The 17987-nt window shown below is 38.2% G+C and overlaps 1 protein-coding gene across 3 annotated transcripts; it reads left to right on the top strand.

Annotated features, from left to right (window-relative positions):
* Positions 1-11110: 11110 nt before the first annotated feature.
* Positions 11111-14760, top strand: LOC104453078 (endo-1,4-beta-xylanase 5-like). Of its 3 annotated transcripts, XM_010067585.3 has the most exons (8): positions 11111-11143; positions 11241-11325; positions 11577-11644; positions 11975-12197; positions 12418-12584; positions 12949-13047; positions 13127-13924; positions 14207-14760. In XM_010067585.3, the coding sequence occupies exons 2-8, from the start codon at positions 11277-11279 to the stop codon at positions 14549-14551; spliced, it is 1749 nt and encodes a 582-aa protein (XP_010065887.1). In that variant the 5' UTR covers positions 11111-11143; positions 11241-11276; the 3' UTR covers positions 14552-14760. The 3 variants fall into 3 exon arrangements, with proteins under 3 accessions (XP_010065887.1, XP_010065888.1, XP_039172501.1); XM_010067586.3 differs by having other exon boundaries at positions 11133-11325; positions 11586-11644; XM_039316567.1 differs by having other exon boundaries at positions 11133-11325.
* The last annotated feature ends 3227 nt before the right edge of the window (positions 14761-17987 follow it).

The raw sequence follows: 17987 nt of genomic DNA, 5'->3' as shown, positions 1-17987 counted from the left end.
TTGTACAAGTGATGTGAAATACTTTAATATCCTCTTTCGCACGGAATTGATGAACAAGGAGCCTGACACTGGGACTAAGTTTGGTTCTGACAGATGTCGGACTGTCCAATCAAAAGCTTGCACAAAGTAGAACACATGAATACAAGATTTGTCCAAACTACATAGATAGGTGATGTGTGATACTTCAGCAGATGTGTTAACTGAATGCAGGGGATAACAGTGTCTAAGTTGCTGTTGAGATCAAATCATATGATGTGACATGAATTCGAAAAGCATTAAGAGAAGAGGTAATGCATATGTATGAAGACTAGTACACTAAACAAGTATACTCGGAGTGATGCGACAAATTGTGAGTTGGCATTGAAATACCTTGTCGATATTCACCACCCAACAAAAGTCCGACTTATCCCTTAACAAGTCTTATCAGTTAGCATTGCTCTCAAGGAAATAAAGCCAAAAGAAAAAGACACTTTTGTGAATTGCAAGCAAGCTTTTCCTTGCCTTTTACAGTTGGATTGCCAGTTCTGCTGTCTTGAAGGAGTTCCTTCTTGGATGAATATGTTGATTGCAATTTTTTGACTGTGACACCCCGTCAATGCCTATGTGCAACATAAATATTCTTTAAAAATAATTTTAGATATATCTTATTTGGGAAATTATTATATGATCTATAAATATCATATTGACAATCAATTATGAGGGATCCATTTTATATTTTTCTTTGAAATTTCAGAAGAAGGGTAAATTGGGAATCCTAAAAGTACCATTGAAAATGTTGGAAAATTTTCTTTTTTTGACACAAAAAGAAAGTGGACTTCTGCTATATTTGTCACCATAATCTTTATGACGCTCATGCTCCGTATGCACATTATGGGGGTCTTCTTGTTGTGATCTGCTGACGGTAGGGCATATTGGAAAATCGAGGGGGAGTCGAGTTCGGGAAAAAGTTAAACTTGTGGGGTCTATTCTGAAATGCATTTTGAGTCAGAAGGTAAGTTTTGGAAAGACGCGTTAAATGAAATGGAAACTAGTGAAGGTACAAGATTTTGCAAGCATGATCGACAAAGTGATACTTGATTTCATTTTAAGATAAGAAAGTTTTATTTTTCATCCATGTACTTTTGTGCCTAATTATATTAATGTACTTCAATTTTTCTAATCAAATGTTTCTACTTTCACAAGGATTTTGATCATGTCACTCCTACACCAATTTGATAAAATTCAATCGACGTCGTGGTTTTCGGACGATGCAGAAATATAAGGCAATCAAAATATGTGATCATGGGTGGAAAAATGTAGTCGATGTAGACAACTTTGGAGTATGATGTGGAAAAAATCTAACCAATATGGTTGCCGTGGCTGTTTACATTATAAAAATTTGTATCCAAATTGTAAAATGACGTGGCCCGATTATCTATGCCAATTGAATTTGGCCGGATTTGCCATCAAAATGGCCTAATTAGAAAGTTTGTGAATATAGAAGGACTTAATTGGACAAACTAAAAGTTAAGACATTTGATTAGAAAATACATAAAAGCATCTAGATAGAAAGCAGAATATTCTCTCTTTTCCATATTTATATTCATCCCGTCAATGGGAAATTGTTGCTATACAACATTCCCTGCAAAAATGTTTGGAGGTCGACTCCTCATGAATATATCATTTTCATTTTACAATTTAAGTTGCGTGGATGGACTTAGGGCATATGCTTGTGGGACTTTAATGGCCCCAAAATGATCCTTTAAGTCAGGATTATGTAGGATCGTGTTCCTTGTTTGAGTTACACCTGGCAATTGTTGGCGCGCACTTAAACATGGGGTACGACAAAGAGTGTTCCGGAACCTCGAAGGGAGGGGTGAAAAAGCCATGGATCAGAGAGGATCGGTGTAGACATAGGTGAAATTATTTAATCAGTTATAAACTTATTATATGAATGTTAATGCAATCAGAGACTTTCTAATTTTATCAATTGAGTCTCATTCTTTTAAGTGAAATTACAATATATTTCTTTCAATAAATTTTCGTTGAAAGTTGCTGATGTGTTGATGTGCAACATATGACGGCTTATGACTGGATCGCCATGTTAGTGATTTTGACAACAACTGATTGGAAAGAGTACCTTTTGCATAAAAGTTTAGATCTTAATTGATAAAATTACATTGGTACAATATATCCAGGATTAATCGGGGAATTTTCCCGAGATAATGTATATGCATACTAATGATCGAAATGGACTAATCATAACGGTTCAGAGGGAGTGAATCAATTGCCGAGTGAGATTTCTACAGATTTTCCCTACAAGCATTGGACGTTGTGCTCAAAGTAATGTCGAAGTTGGGTGCTCGTGCAGAAATATCTTCTTCTTTTTACTGAAAATGAAGAGATCAAGAGAGAAAAAGAAGTAATAAATCCGGGTATACAGTGGTTTGGCCTTTCCATTTGGCCTACTCCACTCCCCTAACTCCATAGCCTCTCCTTCTACGGAGGACTACAATGAAACCCTACTTCATCGCAGGGATAAAGAAGAAACTTTGTACTTCATCAATCTATCCCTACAACTATTTTGAGCCATACTTGAAGAGATTTCCAACTCAATTTGATTGTTGGAGCCATTGATCGGTCGATTAGTAATAGTCTGTTTGATAACATTTCTATTTTTTTGTTTTTTTTTTAGTTTTTTTATTCTTCGAAACAGAAAAAAAAAACACACACACACAAAAATCTGTTTGTGCATGTCAATTAATATTTCTATGCATTGAAATAAATCAATGGCCAATGAATAGATTTGGAATGGAAACAAAAAGTAAAAAAAACTTACTTTCTTATTATAGGAACCAAAAAAAGAGATAATATCATTTTAGAGAAATAAACTCAACATAACTTTATGCTCATCTTTACACAATCAACTTAAGGTTTGGGTGAGACTTACATCCAAACTTGGTCTCTTGACCCGATTCGAGTCCCCATATTTCAAAATAAAAAATAAAAAAATCATGAGTTTAGAAATTAGATTTTGACTAGTTTTACTTTAGTGTTAATTCTAGTCTATAATTAATTTAGCTTAAAAAATTGTGAAAATATTTTGATGAAAATTAGTTTCAAAATTGAATAATCTCATAGGGCTTTACCATATAGATCTTTGAATGCCTTTTTTTCTTTTTTTTTTCTTTTTTTGGGGCAATGCTAGGTCACTATAGCTTGGTGACTTGATTGAGAGAATACGTCTTCTTCTCCTAAGATTTTACTGGAGACGTCCTTTAAGATAATCTACAATTCTGTGTTAATAGAAAATTAATTGGCTCTGAACAAGTCTTTTGTATTACCATTTGTCTTGTGTTCATACTAGTTGAATAAATATGCGTTCCTTGGATTTCTCATGTCATTTACTTGAAGGTTTCATGAATATGTGCAAATAAATGCACCAACTTTATGATTGCCTCCATCTGCAGTTGTTTTGTCTTTACCCATTCCACTAGATAATGTTTGCTCTTCTTCTTGTACTTAAAAAAGCTCAAAAGGTTTATGCTCTTATTTTTTATAATGCCCAAAGATTTACTGTTAACCTCCCCATATTATGAGTTATAAACTAATGGAACTCTTCGTTAGCAATTCTACCCATCCATCTTTGACTAACTATTATGTTGGATTTTCCGAGGCCATCTTAAAATATCTTGATAAGTTAAGTCCTTACAAGAGTCCAATTTATCCAAACATGAATTTATTAAGTCTTCACTAATATTTTTATAATTAATTAAAAATATCGAGAATAGAAATTTTAGGGTCGTACCAAACACATTTATGTTTCTTTTTTCTACTTTGAGAATAATTTTTTTTTTTATAGTTGCCAAAAATGTTCTTCTTCTTAGAAACTCATTTGAGGAATAGAAATGAAAAAAAAAAATTCTAAACAAAAATTATTCTTGGAAACAAAATTGTTATCATATACATCTATAGTTGCTCCTCCAAAAAATGGTTATGTAAGGTAATCTCTTGCTAGGTAGTGGTGAAAGCAAGTCAATTAGTTAACTTGCTAACAACTCATGCCAGATTCAAAATGAATCGAGATCAATCCACATCCACATGATTTTGAGTCGAGCTCGTGCTACTTGAATATCTTGTCAAAATGAGCTCAAGCTCATCAAAGCTTAGCTCGATGGGCTTGCTAACCTAATCTAGTTTCCATCATTCTTTTATAAATGTTCTATCATTCCAATAAGTGACATACAAGTCCTTATGAATGTGCGGTATCACATAGACATAAGTGCTAGGTAAACCTTTGAGCTTGTTAAACCCAAGCTTGAACTCAAGTTCATACACAACGCCTGTGACATCCTAATTTTTGACCATGTCTTGATAATGAAAATTGGACTTTTCATCAATGTGCCTATAGGCTTTTTCTCTAAGTTGATCACTTACGAGGTAACTAATTTATCTTGTCGAGCCATTAAGGAATATAAATGCGACCGACTTGAGAATTCGATTAGAAATTGACTACTTGACTGTGCTAATCTGCAAGGGTCAATACGGTACCGTTAAAATTGATTAGAGACCGGAGATAAGTCGATTTGACAGATGCATGTAATTAAAGTGTGGGTAATTCCACCTGATTGCAAAAGTCATGTCGAACGGCACTAAACCGATTTTTCTGTTGATTTTGTACACTGTGCTCGTAATTGAAACTTTGAGATTTTTACAACAACTGAGAGTCGCTGATGTGTCGAAGATGCACAATGTGGATCGTAAATAAATGACCATGAGTCAAACGTGCTAAAAATTTCTAAAAACTATTTGGTAGGTTAGGTCACGCTAAAATCACATCTGGTTGAAATTAACCACGAAATTGAACTCGGTTTCAGGAATCGAAAGTTCTGGTGTGTCACGATTTATTTTTAGGATGACGAGCTCGAATTTTTGGCAAAAAATCAAAATTGGACGATTTAAAACTGGGAAATTCGGAGGGCCATTTTGGTGTGGATTTTTGGCCTTCAAGTTGGATTGTTTGGAGATGGAAATGGTGGAAATTTGTTTGGGCTTCCTCCTCAGCATTTTGACCATCAATTGGAGGTGATTTGGAGTGACTTGGTGGGAAATTGAAGATGGAATTGGTGAAATTCGTAAGACTAAGGGGGGCTGCAACATTTGGGCATCAAAGCTTGGCTTGTTGGGGAAGATTTGGAGGGAAAATGACTACTGGATAGGGCTGAAGCTAGTGGAGGCCTTGCACTTGAGTTTTGAGATATTTTGGCTTGACTTTGAGGATTTCTTGTCCCTCCTTCCCAACCAACAGCAGCTTCTTCTTCTTCCTTAGCTTCTTCTTCATTTGGATCAGCTGAAGACTTCATTTCCAGAGCAACCAGACTAACAAAGCTCCTCATCGAAGCTGCCAGGCCTCACGTTACTATCCAAGCCGCACCCGAGCTTGAGACCGTCTGCTAGCCCTCTCGATCGTGCCTCTAGTCCCTTGCGTCCCTTGCATCCTGAGCCCGTTGTCCGCTATGCTTCGTTTGCCTCGAGCCAACCCATCCCCACCCTGGCTGTCGTCGCTGGTCCTCGAGACGCCGTCGCAACCCTCTACCGTTCCAGTTGCCATCCCCGTTGCTGCTTAGCCGTCTACCACCATCCTCCTCCTCCTTGCGCTAGCCCGCAGTCTAGCTCAACTTAGCAACAAATCTCAGCTTGGGTTGAGACTTGTTGGTTGGTTTTCGGCCCCTTCCAAGCCTCCCTTGGCGTCGCCATAGGCCCGAGTCTTGCTCACCTTTGTGTCACCGTTGCCGTGAACTGGTTTATTCACTAATCCAGTGAGTTAACCTCCTAAACCTTAATTAGGGGGTTAATTATGCTTAGGGAATGATTAGATTAGGCTAAGTGAGATTAGTGTAATTAGTTAGCTTGTTCAATTAAATTAGATTAGTTAATTAGGCCAATTAGGTGGTTAGTTTATTTGATTAGTTAGTTTAGCAGGCTATGTACATCTAACCTAGGTAGATTAACTTAATTAGTCCAATTAGGTGGTTAGATTATTGTATATAGCTTAATTAGTGCTTTATTTAATTATTTTGTAATTTATTTAATTATTTATTAATTAGTGGAAATTATACTGGGATAGCCGGTTGTTAGAATTTTGTGCTAATCATAGCGGTGTAGTCGGTTTGTGCAATTGAGTGCTAATTTATGCAATTGAATGATGATTGATGATTTTTGATTTATTATTTCAAAACTGTGGAATTTTGGTGTTTAATTAGAAAAATACTAGGTGTTGGTTTTTGTTACCAAAAATGTTTTTAGGCACTATATAAAATAGTGGGATTTTTAAAAGAGAGGATACCGCATTTTATGGTTTAATCTGATTGTGTACCCACGCACAATTATTTTACTGGGTGTTTTTTTTTTTTGTGACCCAGGAATCCCGTACAGCCGACATTCGACGAGTAAACCTGGGGGGACACGTAAGCGAGAGGACCCACCACCCCCGAAGAGGACCCCAAGCGACTGTGAGGGGATTCGAACTCCTCCCCTTCGTGAGACATTTGAGTGCAAAGCACGATATCCTTGGCCGGGATTAGATGTGCGTGTGATCGTTATGAGAACCCATCACGAGCTTTAATGTCGGAAGATGCTCTTTTGGGAATGCCCATATCAATGCATGGCGGTTGCAGTGGAAGCTGGGTCGATGCTCCTTCACGAATGCCGTCTAGATGTAGACATTACAATGCTCGATGGAGCGAGACGACACCCGGCTATGTTGGAAGACCACTGACTGTTGAGTCAGTTGTGGCCGTTGGGTCGTAACTAATTAGAATGCTTGAATGAATGATTTGACCACGCTTGATTATGAGACAAAATTGTGTGGCACAGAATGTGACGTGTCATAACGATTTGGCTTTATAATTGGGACCCCCATGATTGATTGAGATGTGAGTTGAAGTGTTCCAATTATTGAGTACATTGATTGGATGCATATGTTATATGAACTGTACTGATGTACAGGGAGGTGCTGAGGCGAGGTAAGTCTCATTTGATGTGTGCTTAGGCTGCCTCTAGATGTATTATATTCCTAATCGGGGTTTAGGGTGTAGACTCGCTGAGATATCGTCTCACCCAATCGTGGTTTACAATTTTCAGGTCCTTAGATGGAGGCACATCATGTGCGATATGTGGTCTCGCATATGATGGAGTTTGAGTTTACCTATTTCCCTATCCCCGGGACTACCTCGACCCGAGAACTTGTTGAGTCCATGGTCTGGGTCAATGAGGGTCTACCTTAGTTGGTACCTCACTGATTTGTAGCGTGGTTCATTAGCTTTCCTCAAGGGGGTCAGGAGGGTCCCTTGCTGGGTTTCAACGAGCCTCCCATCGGGACTGGGGAGTGGGAAGCAATGCATCCCATGGATCTCGACACCCTTGACGGTGTCGTGGTGGACCCGGAGCCCATGGTTGTAGAGCCAGGAGTTTAGATAGCTCAGTGGCCCTTTTTGAGTTAGACTCTTTTGTATATGACCTAGTTTGTTTATAAAAGTGCGTTTGTGAAGTTTGTTATCTTGCTTTTTTATCCCATATTTGTTTGTTGTCTGGAGATTATTTATTTCGTTTCTGCATGTGCAATAAAATGAATGGGTCGGCGACGCATCCTGGGAATGTTGAAATTTAATCGATCACCAAGGGATGCGCACGCGCTCGAAGTTCAGGGGGTGACAATGCCATTATAAATGAGTCAAGTGTATATATATATATATATATATATATATATATATATATATATATATATATATATATATATATATATATATATATTTTCACACACGTTCAAGCTAGAGTTGACTTTCAAGTACTAAGTATGCAAGTCGAGTCGAGCCCGAGCTTGGCATGTATTGACTCAATAACATCTTCATTATTGGGCATTACTAGACAATTTCAATATAATAATAATAATAATAATAATAATAATAATAATAATAATAATAATAATAATAATAAATAGCCTGCTTTTGTTGTGCGCTGGCACTTCTTCTATTTAGCCAAAACTGGCTAATCAGCAAATCATCAAGAAATTTAAAATTTAATTGATGAAATTATAAAGTTTACAATTAAATTGACATCTACACATCAAGTTTAAGACTTTTTTGATAATTTCTCCGAAATATATATGTCAAGGTCGTACTTTTCATTCTGCATGACCGCATTAGAAAAACATGTGGTAAAGATGATTATTAGCACTTTATAATATGGGTGGAGTGAACTTGATGCTTCACGATGTTCAACACAATTGTCGTGTGAACATCAAATCCACTCATTTTCTCCATCGATTTTATCAAGAGTTCATGGAGTGGACGGTTGCTTTAAATTGGGCACATTTCCCCATTTGTTTTGGGTATTTCCTTTGAGAATCCCTCGTTAAGAGTGCGTTTGGTTGGATTTTTGGGGAAAACCTTTGGAAACATGCAAAGAACTTTGAGTTAAAGGGGTTTTTCAAAATGTAAATTGTATTTGGTAAATTGTAGTTTGAAAGTCAATTGTGAAATACCTTTGTGTAAAATAGTGTTTAGAGATATAAATTTACAAACGACTTTGGCGATTAATAAAAAAGGAAAAAAAATATAAAATATAAAATAAAAAGTTGGCCGACGAGGCAGGCGATTGCCGCCGGCCTCAGGCAGCCCTCGGAGATGACCGGCAAGGGCTGCCTGGGGTCGGGCGACCTTCGTCAAGGGCCACTTGGGGTCGGGCAACACCCGGCAGCCCTTTATGGAGGTCGCCCAACCTAGATCTAGGTTCGCCAAAGGTCGTGCGACCCCCCGGCAACTAGATCTGGGTCCGCTGGAGGTCGTACGACCTCCGACGACCCAGATTTGGGTCACGCCTAAGTTGCGCGACTTAATCACACGGCCTAGATACCCGCCGGAGGTCACCAGTGACGGTCACCGTGACCATCACCAACCTCTCACTAGTCCATCGCCCACCCTCAGCAGCCTGCATAATCCGAATGTATGAAGAAGATGAATAGCTCAACGAAGAAGATGAACAGTGGAATGAAGGGGAAAGCCAAAGCTGAAAGCCCAAGGCACCCCTTGGGCTTTCAGTCTTCAGAAGGCTAGCTTTGGCTCAATGGGGTTTCCAAAATTCTTCCCAAACACCTAATACTTGGCCGAAAGGCCTTTAGGTGTCCAAAGGTACTTGGGAAAGCAGTTCCCAAACGTAGCCTAAGATTGTCAAAGGAGGTGCACTGCATAAGAAAGAGACATGGAGAGGGAATCGTGGGATCGTCAAACTAGCTTGAGACCCCAAAGTGGCATATTCACTTGGATCAGCCGAGCTTTGGATTTCGGTTTTGATGAGACTTTTCTCTATCAAACTCCACAATTTTTTCATTCATGTCCCTTGCTTCTTCGTCTAAATCAAGAGGTGCTTCCAATTCTAACACTTATCGGTTGATATCTTGTTCTACATTTGCAAATCAAGGAAACTTTCCATTAGCATAGAGGTCCTATTCTTAGCATTGTCTGCTTATCAACTTGTGTATTGAGAGGATCTCTTTGTACTTAATGGTACATATTGTTCACATAGTGTTTTGTCGTCTTCAACGTACAAAAGAGTTTTTCCGACACGTGTCATGAGACTCAACCTTGCGCTAATTTCAGCACTATTATATGTTTCATTAGAGAGGTGCTTGTGCATTGCACGGGTTTAAGATCACATTTATTATGTTGTTCAAATGTTATTGTCGACAGGAATTTCTGCAAGACATATACTAATATGTAGAAACTTCTAGCAAAATAAATATTCACAATAATCGAATTATCATCTAGAGTTTAGGTGGAGTGTTATTTAGTGCAGATCTAGACCCTCTATTTATCCTCTCATTAAAAAATTCAGAAAATTTTAAAAAATAAATATATAAAAATTGGTTATTTTAGCATTGACTATGTCATATAAGACAGTTAGCATACACGTCCATAATGTTTAGTCAAAAATTGGCTGAAATGATTATATTGCTAAATCATTAAAATGTTTAGGACTAAATTTGTCAAATTGAAAAGTTTAAAATTGAATTGATCGCCATACAATATGCTTATGTTTTTTTTTTCTTACAAAATATATCATATACTGCTTGACTATAAGGTTTATATATTTTATGTGTGTGTGGGGTCTCCTTTTCACGTAGGAGCTCATTCTTAGTTCTACTCCCCCTTAATTCCAAGTAACTTTCTATATCAGCATCTCTTGACCTTCATTCCTAGTCTCGCTTACTAGACCGTATCATGAAGGCTACCATCGAGATCGCGTTGCTAGACCACAGCGCCCACCTTCATCTCATGTCTCGTTTCACTTGACCGAACCATAAAGACTATTGTTGATCACGAGATTCCTTCTTTGAAATAGGCACAAAAGACCGATATACATTGAGAGTGAGCCATCAATCGACCATCAATTTCGATACTATAGTAGAAGTCAAACTCAAAAGCGTAAAATCATATTTTTTAAAATATTCTAAAATTTGGATTGAACCCACTAAAAAACAATATTAAAGGTGGGGACTAGTTTTTTTTTTTTTTTTTTTTGGGTCGGAAGGGGACTAGTTCAGAGTTCACCATATCATTCAACCATCTCTCTCCCACCTACTCCCTAAAAGCTCATGTAATTAGCTTCACTACTTTCCATTTTATGTGAAGCATCTCCTCAAAATTTCCCATCATGCCTCGAACTCTTTTCATGAAAAACAGGCCCACGAGAAAAGCTCTTTCCCAAAACTCGACTCCCCACTAATTTCCAATAGATCCAAGCGTCACAAGAACATACAAGATCATGACAACGATTATTTCCAAAAGAGAAATGATTGGGTATCGGTTTTTAATCTACTATGAGGATAGCAGTTTAGCGAAACCTCGAATATCCCACTTGTTCAAATTATCCACATGTGCTCCATCACATCACTTAGCAAACTAAGTTTAGTAGAATTACTCGTTTCTCGATGCTCTCTCTACATCCAAGTCACATTCTTACTATTGACTTACAGAATGCTTATTTGGACACCGTTGGCACCTACCCGTCAAGATCTCCAGACCAGCCCTGGGCCAGTCTTTTGTTGGGTTATATATATGGGGTCGAGAGAAGAGTCACGGGACGTGCAAGAACTGAGATTGATTAGGTTGCTGCACGCTTTCACATTCACAGGAGTCATTTTGTCCTCTGGACATGACTGATTGGTGCCTTACACGGTTTCTCTGGCTGGCTTTTTATTGCAGGACTGGAAAGAGGCGATAAGCTCCTCTTTATGCACCATGCCACTGTTTCTTTGGCTCACATTTGTGTTGTTCTACTCAGGATCAGGTGCTAGTTTCTCTCACAGTTTATTCCACTTGCATTATAATTAGTATTATGTCATATCCCTCCAAGAACGTTTCAATAGAGTTTAAGATTTGTTGTTTTTTCAAAGATTGGATTTGTTGTTTTTTCAAAGATTTTTCTTGATGTACTTTGAATAAAGTTGACTGTTAGATTTGTTTTAGCTTTTCCAAATGCTTTTCTTAGTCACGTCGGTGATGACATGAACGACTAAGCTAAATGCTTTCTGTGTTTAGCCATTTCAGGGCAGATCACCCAGGCTGTCTTCAGTGATGTGCAATATGATGCATTGGCAACTACCCAGGTAAGATCAATGTCCTGGACTCGCAAGTTTTGAGTTATGTTCACGTGTGAATGCCAATTCGATTTTCATGGTCATCAATAAGTCGAATGAATTATTTCAACCCAAGATCACTGCCCCAAAGAGAGAAATATGATCAAACGAATCATCCTGTACAATGACGTAGTTTTCATGTAGTATCCATTTTTTGGTTCCTGAAAGTCAATAGCTAAAAGCCTGCAGGAAACAATTTGCGCTGAAATTAAGCAAAAAATTTTGGTTCCTGCCCAAATTCTGATTTTGGTACTGATGAGAATTAACTGTAACTGGGATCCCTATGTATCCAATAAGCAGTGTTTGGCAGAGCCTGGGAGGACTATGTATGGCGGTGGGGTCATAGTTAACCCGGAGTTCAGTAATGGCACCGCCGGATGGGCCGTGTTTGGGAAAGGAGTGATTGAAGGACGTGTATCGCATAGCAAGAACAGGTTCATGGTGGCACGCAATAGGAAACGTCCCATGGACAGTGTCTCTCAGAAAGTTCGACTCGAGAAGGGCAAGTTCTATGCATTCTCAGGTAATTATCTGAAAAACTTTTCCTTCATGTGCATGTCGGATTTTCTTCATGCGAAGCCAATAAACATGTGATTTGTGGGTTCGCATAAACAAGACACTTGAATGGTTTTTTTTTCCCTTTGCAAAGAATTTCGGGTCTCCAATATCAAGGAATGCGCAACAGTATCTGTGGATGAAGTTTAAGATGATTTATTACTCATGTTGATGAGGGATTTTCGCAGCTTGGATACAAGTCAATGAAGGAAGCGAGACAGTATCAGTGGTATTTAGAGTTGGAGATGGCGAGTTTGCCCCCGGAGGCAGCATCGTGGCAGAGCAAGGGTGCTGGTCTTTGCTAAAAGGAGGCGTTGCTGCGAATTCTTCGAGCACTGTCGATGTTCTTTTCAAGGTGAAGTGATGGCCACTGAACTGTTTTAGATTAATCTACTTCTGAAAGAACACACTTCAACTAGTTTATGCCTTCTTATTTGATTATTAAAAGATCAGCACATTCGAAAAATGAACTGAATTCTAGACAAGATCAGAGATTTGATGTATGATTGCTATTATTATCCCCCATGTGTACAGGTAACTTCTCCAGTAATCAGTACTTTTCGAAATTCACCCTTCGATCGGGAGTAAACGCGCAGTGTGTTTGCCATATTCGTCCTAAATTTGGTCAAGATTAAACCTGTGTGAGAATACTTTCACTGAAAAGTTGGAAGCTACATTAGGTGGGGCGCTAATGTTGTTCTGATTCCTGATTGTGGCAGAGCAAGAATACCTCGAAAGAAATATGGGTGGACAATGTTGCGCTGCAGCCATTCTCGAAGAAGCAATGGAGGTTTCACCAAGATAAAAGCATAGAGAAGGTGAAATCAGAAGTTGTCCCAAGTTAGCTCAAAAAACCAAAAAAAAAAAAAAAAACTGTTGCAAATTTTAATCTCGCAGGTACGGAAGAGCAGAGTGAGGTTCCAGATAACTTATGCGAAGAAAAGAGGACTCGCGGTCAGAGGAGCCAAATTTCTTGTCAAACAAACCAAGCCGGGCTTCCCATTCGGGTGCGGTATGAACTTCCACATCCTCGAGAGCACTGATTATCAAAACTGGTTCGCTTCGAGGTTCAGGTACACCACTTTCACCAACGCGATGAAGTGGTACAGCACGGAGGCGAAACAAGGCCAAGAGAACTACACAACAGCCGACGCAATGGTGAAGTTCTCTCAAGATAATGGCATTTCAATCCGAGGCCATAATGTTTTCTGGGACGATCCCAAGTACCAGCCTGATTGGGTCAAGACCCTGTCGCCTGAGGACTTGCGAAAAGCAGCAGAGAAGAGGATCAATTCGGTTGTCTCCAGATATGCAGGAAAACTGATTGCTTGGGATGTGGTCAATGAGAACCTGCACTTCAGCTTTTTCGAGGACAACCTCGGGAAAAACGCTTCCTCGATATATTACTCGACTGCATACAAACTTGATCCAACCCCGAGGATGTTCTTGAATGAGTACAACACCATTGAGTACTGTGGGGACGAGAAGGTGAGCCCGGGGAACTACAAGAAGAGGCTCAAGGAGATATTTTCGTACCCTGGAAACGAAGATATCCTGGCAGGAATAGGAGTACAAGGCAATTTTGGCCGTGGTCAGCCAAATTTGGCTTACATGAGATCAACTCTGGAGATTCTGGCTACAACTGGTGTTCCCATTTGGCTCACAGAATTGTCTGTGCATCCAGGAGTTAACCAGGTATCAACCATGCATGGCCACGCAAGCGGCCCGGGAGGAAAAATTGGGCGGGCTTGGGCAAGCATTTCTCTTCCTGTAACAAGCCGGCCCAACTTTGCCCGCCGACCCTGTCAATATTAAATAAAATATTTGATTTTCTTAATAATGGGCATCTACCCTTATCCTAGAATATACTGTCCTGAACCAACCTAGAGTTGTGATTAGTGACAAACTGAAAGTGCAATACCAAAGGATTGGCACTCCCTAATGCATTAAAGTTTTTTTTTTTATCTGGTGTCGCAGGCTCAGTACTTGGAGGAGATCCTGAGGGAGGCTTTTTCCCATCCTGCTGTGGAAGGGATCATAATGTTTGCAGGCCCTGCGTATGCCGGCTTCAATGTCACAGCTCTTGCCGACATAAGCTTCAACAACACACCGGCCGGGGACATCGTGGACAACCTGATTGAGGAATGGAAATCCCCCGATTTCGAAGCCCACACCAACGATGGAGGGTTCTTTAGCACTTCATTGTTCCATGGAGAGTATGAGATTACGATAACCAACCCAGCCACAAATTGCTCCTCCACTTCAAGATTTGAAGTGACCAGAGATAGCTCAGGGAGAACTTTCCATTTTCAGATTGGATAAATACTCTGCTGGAAGCTCCTATAGATATCTAAGGATAGTGTTTGATGGTTGACAGATAACTGCTAATTAAGATTAATTAAGGAGGGCAAAAGCAAAAGGGTCACCTCAGGCAATGCGGTGGTTGTGGGGTGGCAATGGTGATGGTCGCATTGCGAATGTTGTCGCTTCTCTCAGTCCATCAGAAGGCAAAAAAGATGATTGTTCTGTTTTATAGTGTAATATTTATGTTCGCATAAGTTAAAATATAAGATCGAACTAGAAAGATACAACTAGTTCGAACAAATTTAAGCTTAAAGGTAGCCTAGTAGGTCATTGTTGCAAAAATTCTTTAGTGCCAGAGACCGCTTGTTATATAGGTAGACATAGAAGCTTCAGTTAATTCTCTCATTAGCATTGAATTCACATAATTTCGAACTCAACCGCAATTTTTCTTTCTTTTTTCTGCTTAGTTTAGGATTGCAAGCTGTCCCCTGCAAGCTTTAGCTATGTACCTTTTAGGAGATAAAAAATGCGAACTACTTGGGAGATCAGATGTGCAGAATAATTCATATGGCCATTTTTCTTTTTCGGGCTGAGATCTTGGGTTCTGATCGTCTAGTATCAATGTTCGGTTCTTCATTCTTGCATTCATGATAGTACAGATCGCGCAATCGAATTGGCAATTCACATGTCAACACGCAAGAAAGTCGCAAAAGGGCAGTCGGCGTATTTGATATTGCCTGTGTTGGTGCTGATTTGCCTTCAAATGGCTTAAAACTGAAAGCATTAGCTTAATTGTTTAGGACTGCGTCATCAGAACAGGTAAAACATTCTCAGTCAACTTCGTTCAAAGCATCGAGAGAAAAAAAAAAAAAAAAAAAAAACAATCACTAATACCTGATCGTGAGTAGAAGAGCAGAACCCAATATGTAATGTTCCTATACTCTCATTTCAGAAGTCTCCTAGAAAAAACGAAAATTGAAAAAGTTTCGACCATTGCTCATGAAATCCTAAGATGAATTATCTACTTTTAAGAATACCTATACCATGAATTATAGCAGCATCAATCGACGGTCAAACACTATCCTTAGGTGTATAAGACTATTCATTCCATCTATGATCGCGTCCATTCTTCGTTGTTTTGTCCTTGCCCATTCCACTGGATAATGTTTACTCTTCTTCTTGTACTTAAAAAGCTTAAAAGGTCTATGCACTTATCTATTGTAATGCCCAAAGATTTACTATCAACGTTTTCATATTACGAGTTATAAACCAGTGGAACTTTTTGTTACCATTTCCAGCCATACATTTTTGAATAACTATTATGTCAAATATTCTAAGACCATCTTAGAATATCTTGATAAGTTAAATCCTTATAATAGTCCAATTTATCTAAGGGTCCATTCGTTTAGTGGAAAATAGATTATTTCGGGAAAATATTTTCCCATAAGTCATTTTTCAGGAAAATAACAATATTTTCTAGTGTTCGGCTAAAACCTGAAAATACTTCGAAAAATATTTTCAGGTGTTCGATAAGGAAAATATTTTCTAAGACTTCATCACTTAAGTATGTATCACTTATCGACCTATAAATCAATCAAATATGAACTTGCCTTTAAATCCAGTCAAACTTACTTCATATCTTTGTTTCCTCATTGTTGCCAAACGCTTATCTACTCTAAAAAATGTTCACATGAATTTTAAAAAGAAGCAAAAGATAAAAGAAGCAAAGCATGTACAACCCTCATGAGAATCTTCCAATTGAGTGACATGTTCTCTCCCTGCGTCTTTTGTATTCTAATAAATAAAAGAAAAAAATAAGCAAAGCATGTAGAGCCCTTTGCTTGAGCATTGTACAACTGCAGGGTAGAATAAATAAAGAAAATGATAAGTAAGAGTGAAGAGCGCGAGCTTGAGATCGACGAGCTCAAAGTTCGCCTAGCAATGGCCACCGACTAACCAAGAAAGAAGAAAATGGGAAACAAAAAGAAAAAAAGAAAAAAAAAAGAAATAGAAATAGAAATAGAAATAGAAATAGAAAAGAAAAAGGAAATTAAAAATAATTCGAATTAAAAAAGAAAAAGAAAATTAAAAAATAATTCCAACAAAAAAGAAAAAAGAAAAAGAAAGGGGAGGAGAAAGTAAGGATTTGTAGAGGTGTGAGAGAAGAGAGATCAAGTGAGGAAAACATTTTCCCTTAATTTAGAAGATTTTTTTTTCTTTCATGGAAAACATTTTCCCCAAGGAATTCATTTTCCGTGAAACGAACACTGGAAAATCTAGAAAATATTTTTCCGGAAATTATTTTTCTCGAAGCGAATGGAGCCTAAGTCTCCATGGATATTTTTATAATTAAATAAAAAATTGGGAATAGAAATTTTTAGGGTTGTACTAATCAAATTTATGTTTTTTTTTCTACTCTGAAAATACAAATTTTGTGTAGTTATCAAAAATGTATTTCTACTCAAAAACTTGTTTGGGGAATAGAAATAGAAAAACTATTTCTGAACAAAAATTATTCATAGAATCATATAAATCTTAAGTTCCTCTTCCCAAAAACTATTATGCAAGGCAATCTCTTGCTAGGTAGGGTTGAAATCAAGTCAATTAGTTAACTTGTGAACAGCCCATGCCGGATACAAGGATGAATCGAGATCAGTGAGTCAAGCTCGCGCTACTTGAATATCTTGTCAGAATGTGCTCGAGCTCGTCAACGCTCAGATCGATGGGCTCGCTAACCTAATCCAGTTTCTCTTATTCTTTCATAAATGTTCTATCATTCCAATAAGTGACATACAAGTCCTTACGAATATGTAGTATCGCATAGACACAAGAGCTGAGAAAACCTTTTGAGCTTGTTAAACCCGAGCTTGAGCTCAAGTTCATACACAACTCCATTATAATTGAGTCAAGTCCAAGTATATATATTAATATTCGAGCTAAGCTAAAATGTTAATTTTTATACACGATCAAGTTAGAGTTGAGTTTCAAGTACTAGGTATGCAAGTCGAGTCAAGCCTGGGCTTGGTGTGTATCAAGTCAATAACATCTTCACTATTGGGCGTTACTAGATAGTTTCAATAAAAGAACAGCTTGCTTTTGCTGTGCGCAGCACTTCTTCTGTTTAGCCAAAACTGGCTAATCAGCAAATCATCATAAAAAAAAATTAAAATTCAATTGACGAAATTATAAAGTTTACAATTAAATTGACGTCTATTCATTAAGTATAGGACTCCCTTCATATCTGAAATATATGTGTCAAGGTCGTACATTTCATTCTGTATGACCGCATCTAGAAAAACATGTGGTAAAGATGATTATTAACACTTTATAATATCGGTGGAGTGAACTTGATGCTTCACGATGTTCAAAACAATTGTCGTGTGAACAGCAAATCCACTCATTTTCTCCATCGTTTTTCTCAATAGTTCGTGCATGGAGTGGACGTTTACTTTAA

This window comes from Eucalyptus grandis, chromosome 7 (genome assembly GCF_016545825.1).
Source record: "Eucalyptus grandis isolate ANBG69807.140 chromosome 7, ASM1654582v1, whole genome shotgun sequence".
NCBI lineage: Eukaryota > Viridiplantae > Streptophyta > Magnoliopsida > Myrtales > Myrtaceae > Eucalyptus > Eucalyptus grandis.
Note: the sequence above shows the minus strand (reverse complement) of the source record. Positions and strands in the feature narration are given on the sequence as shown.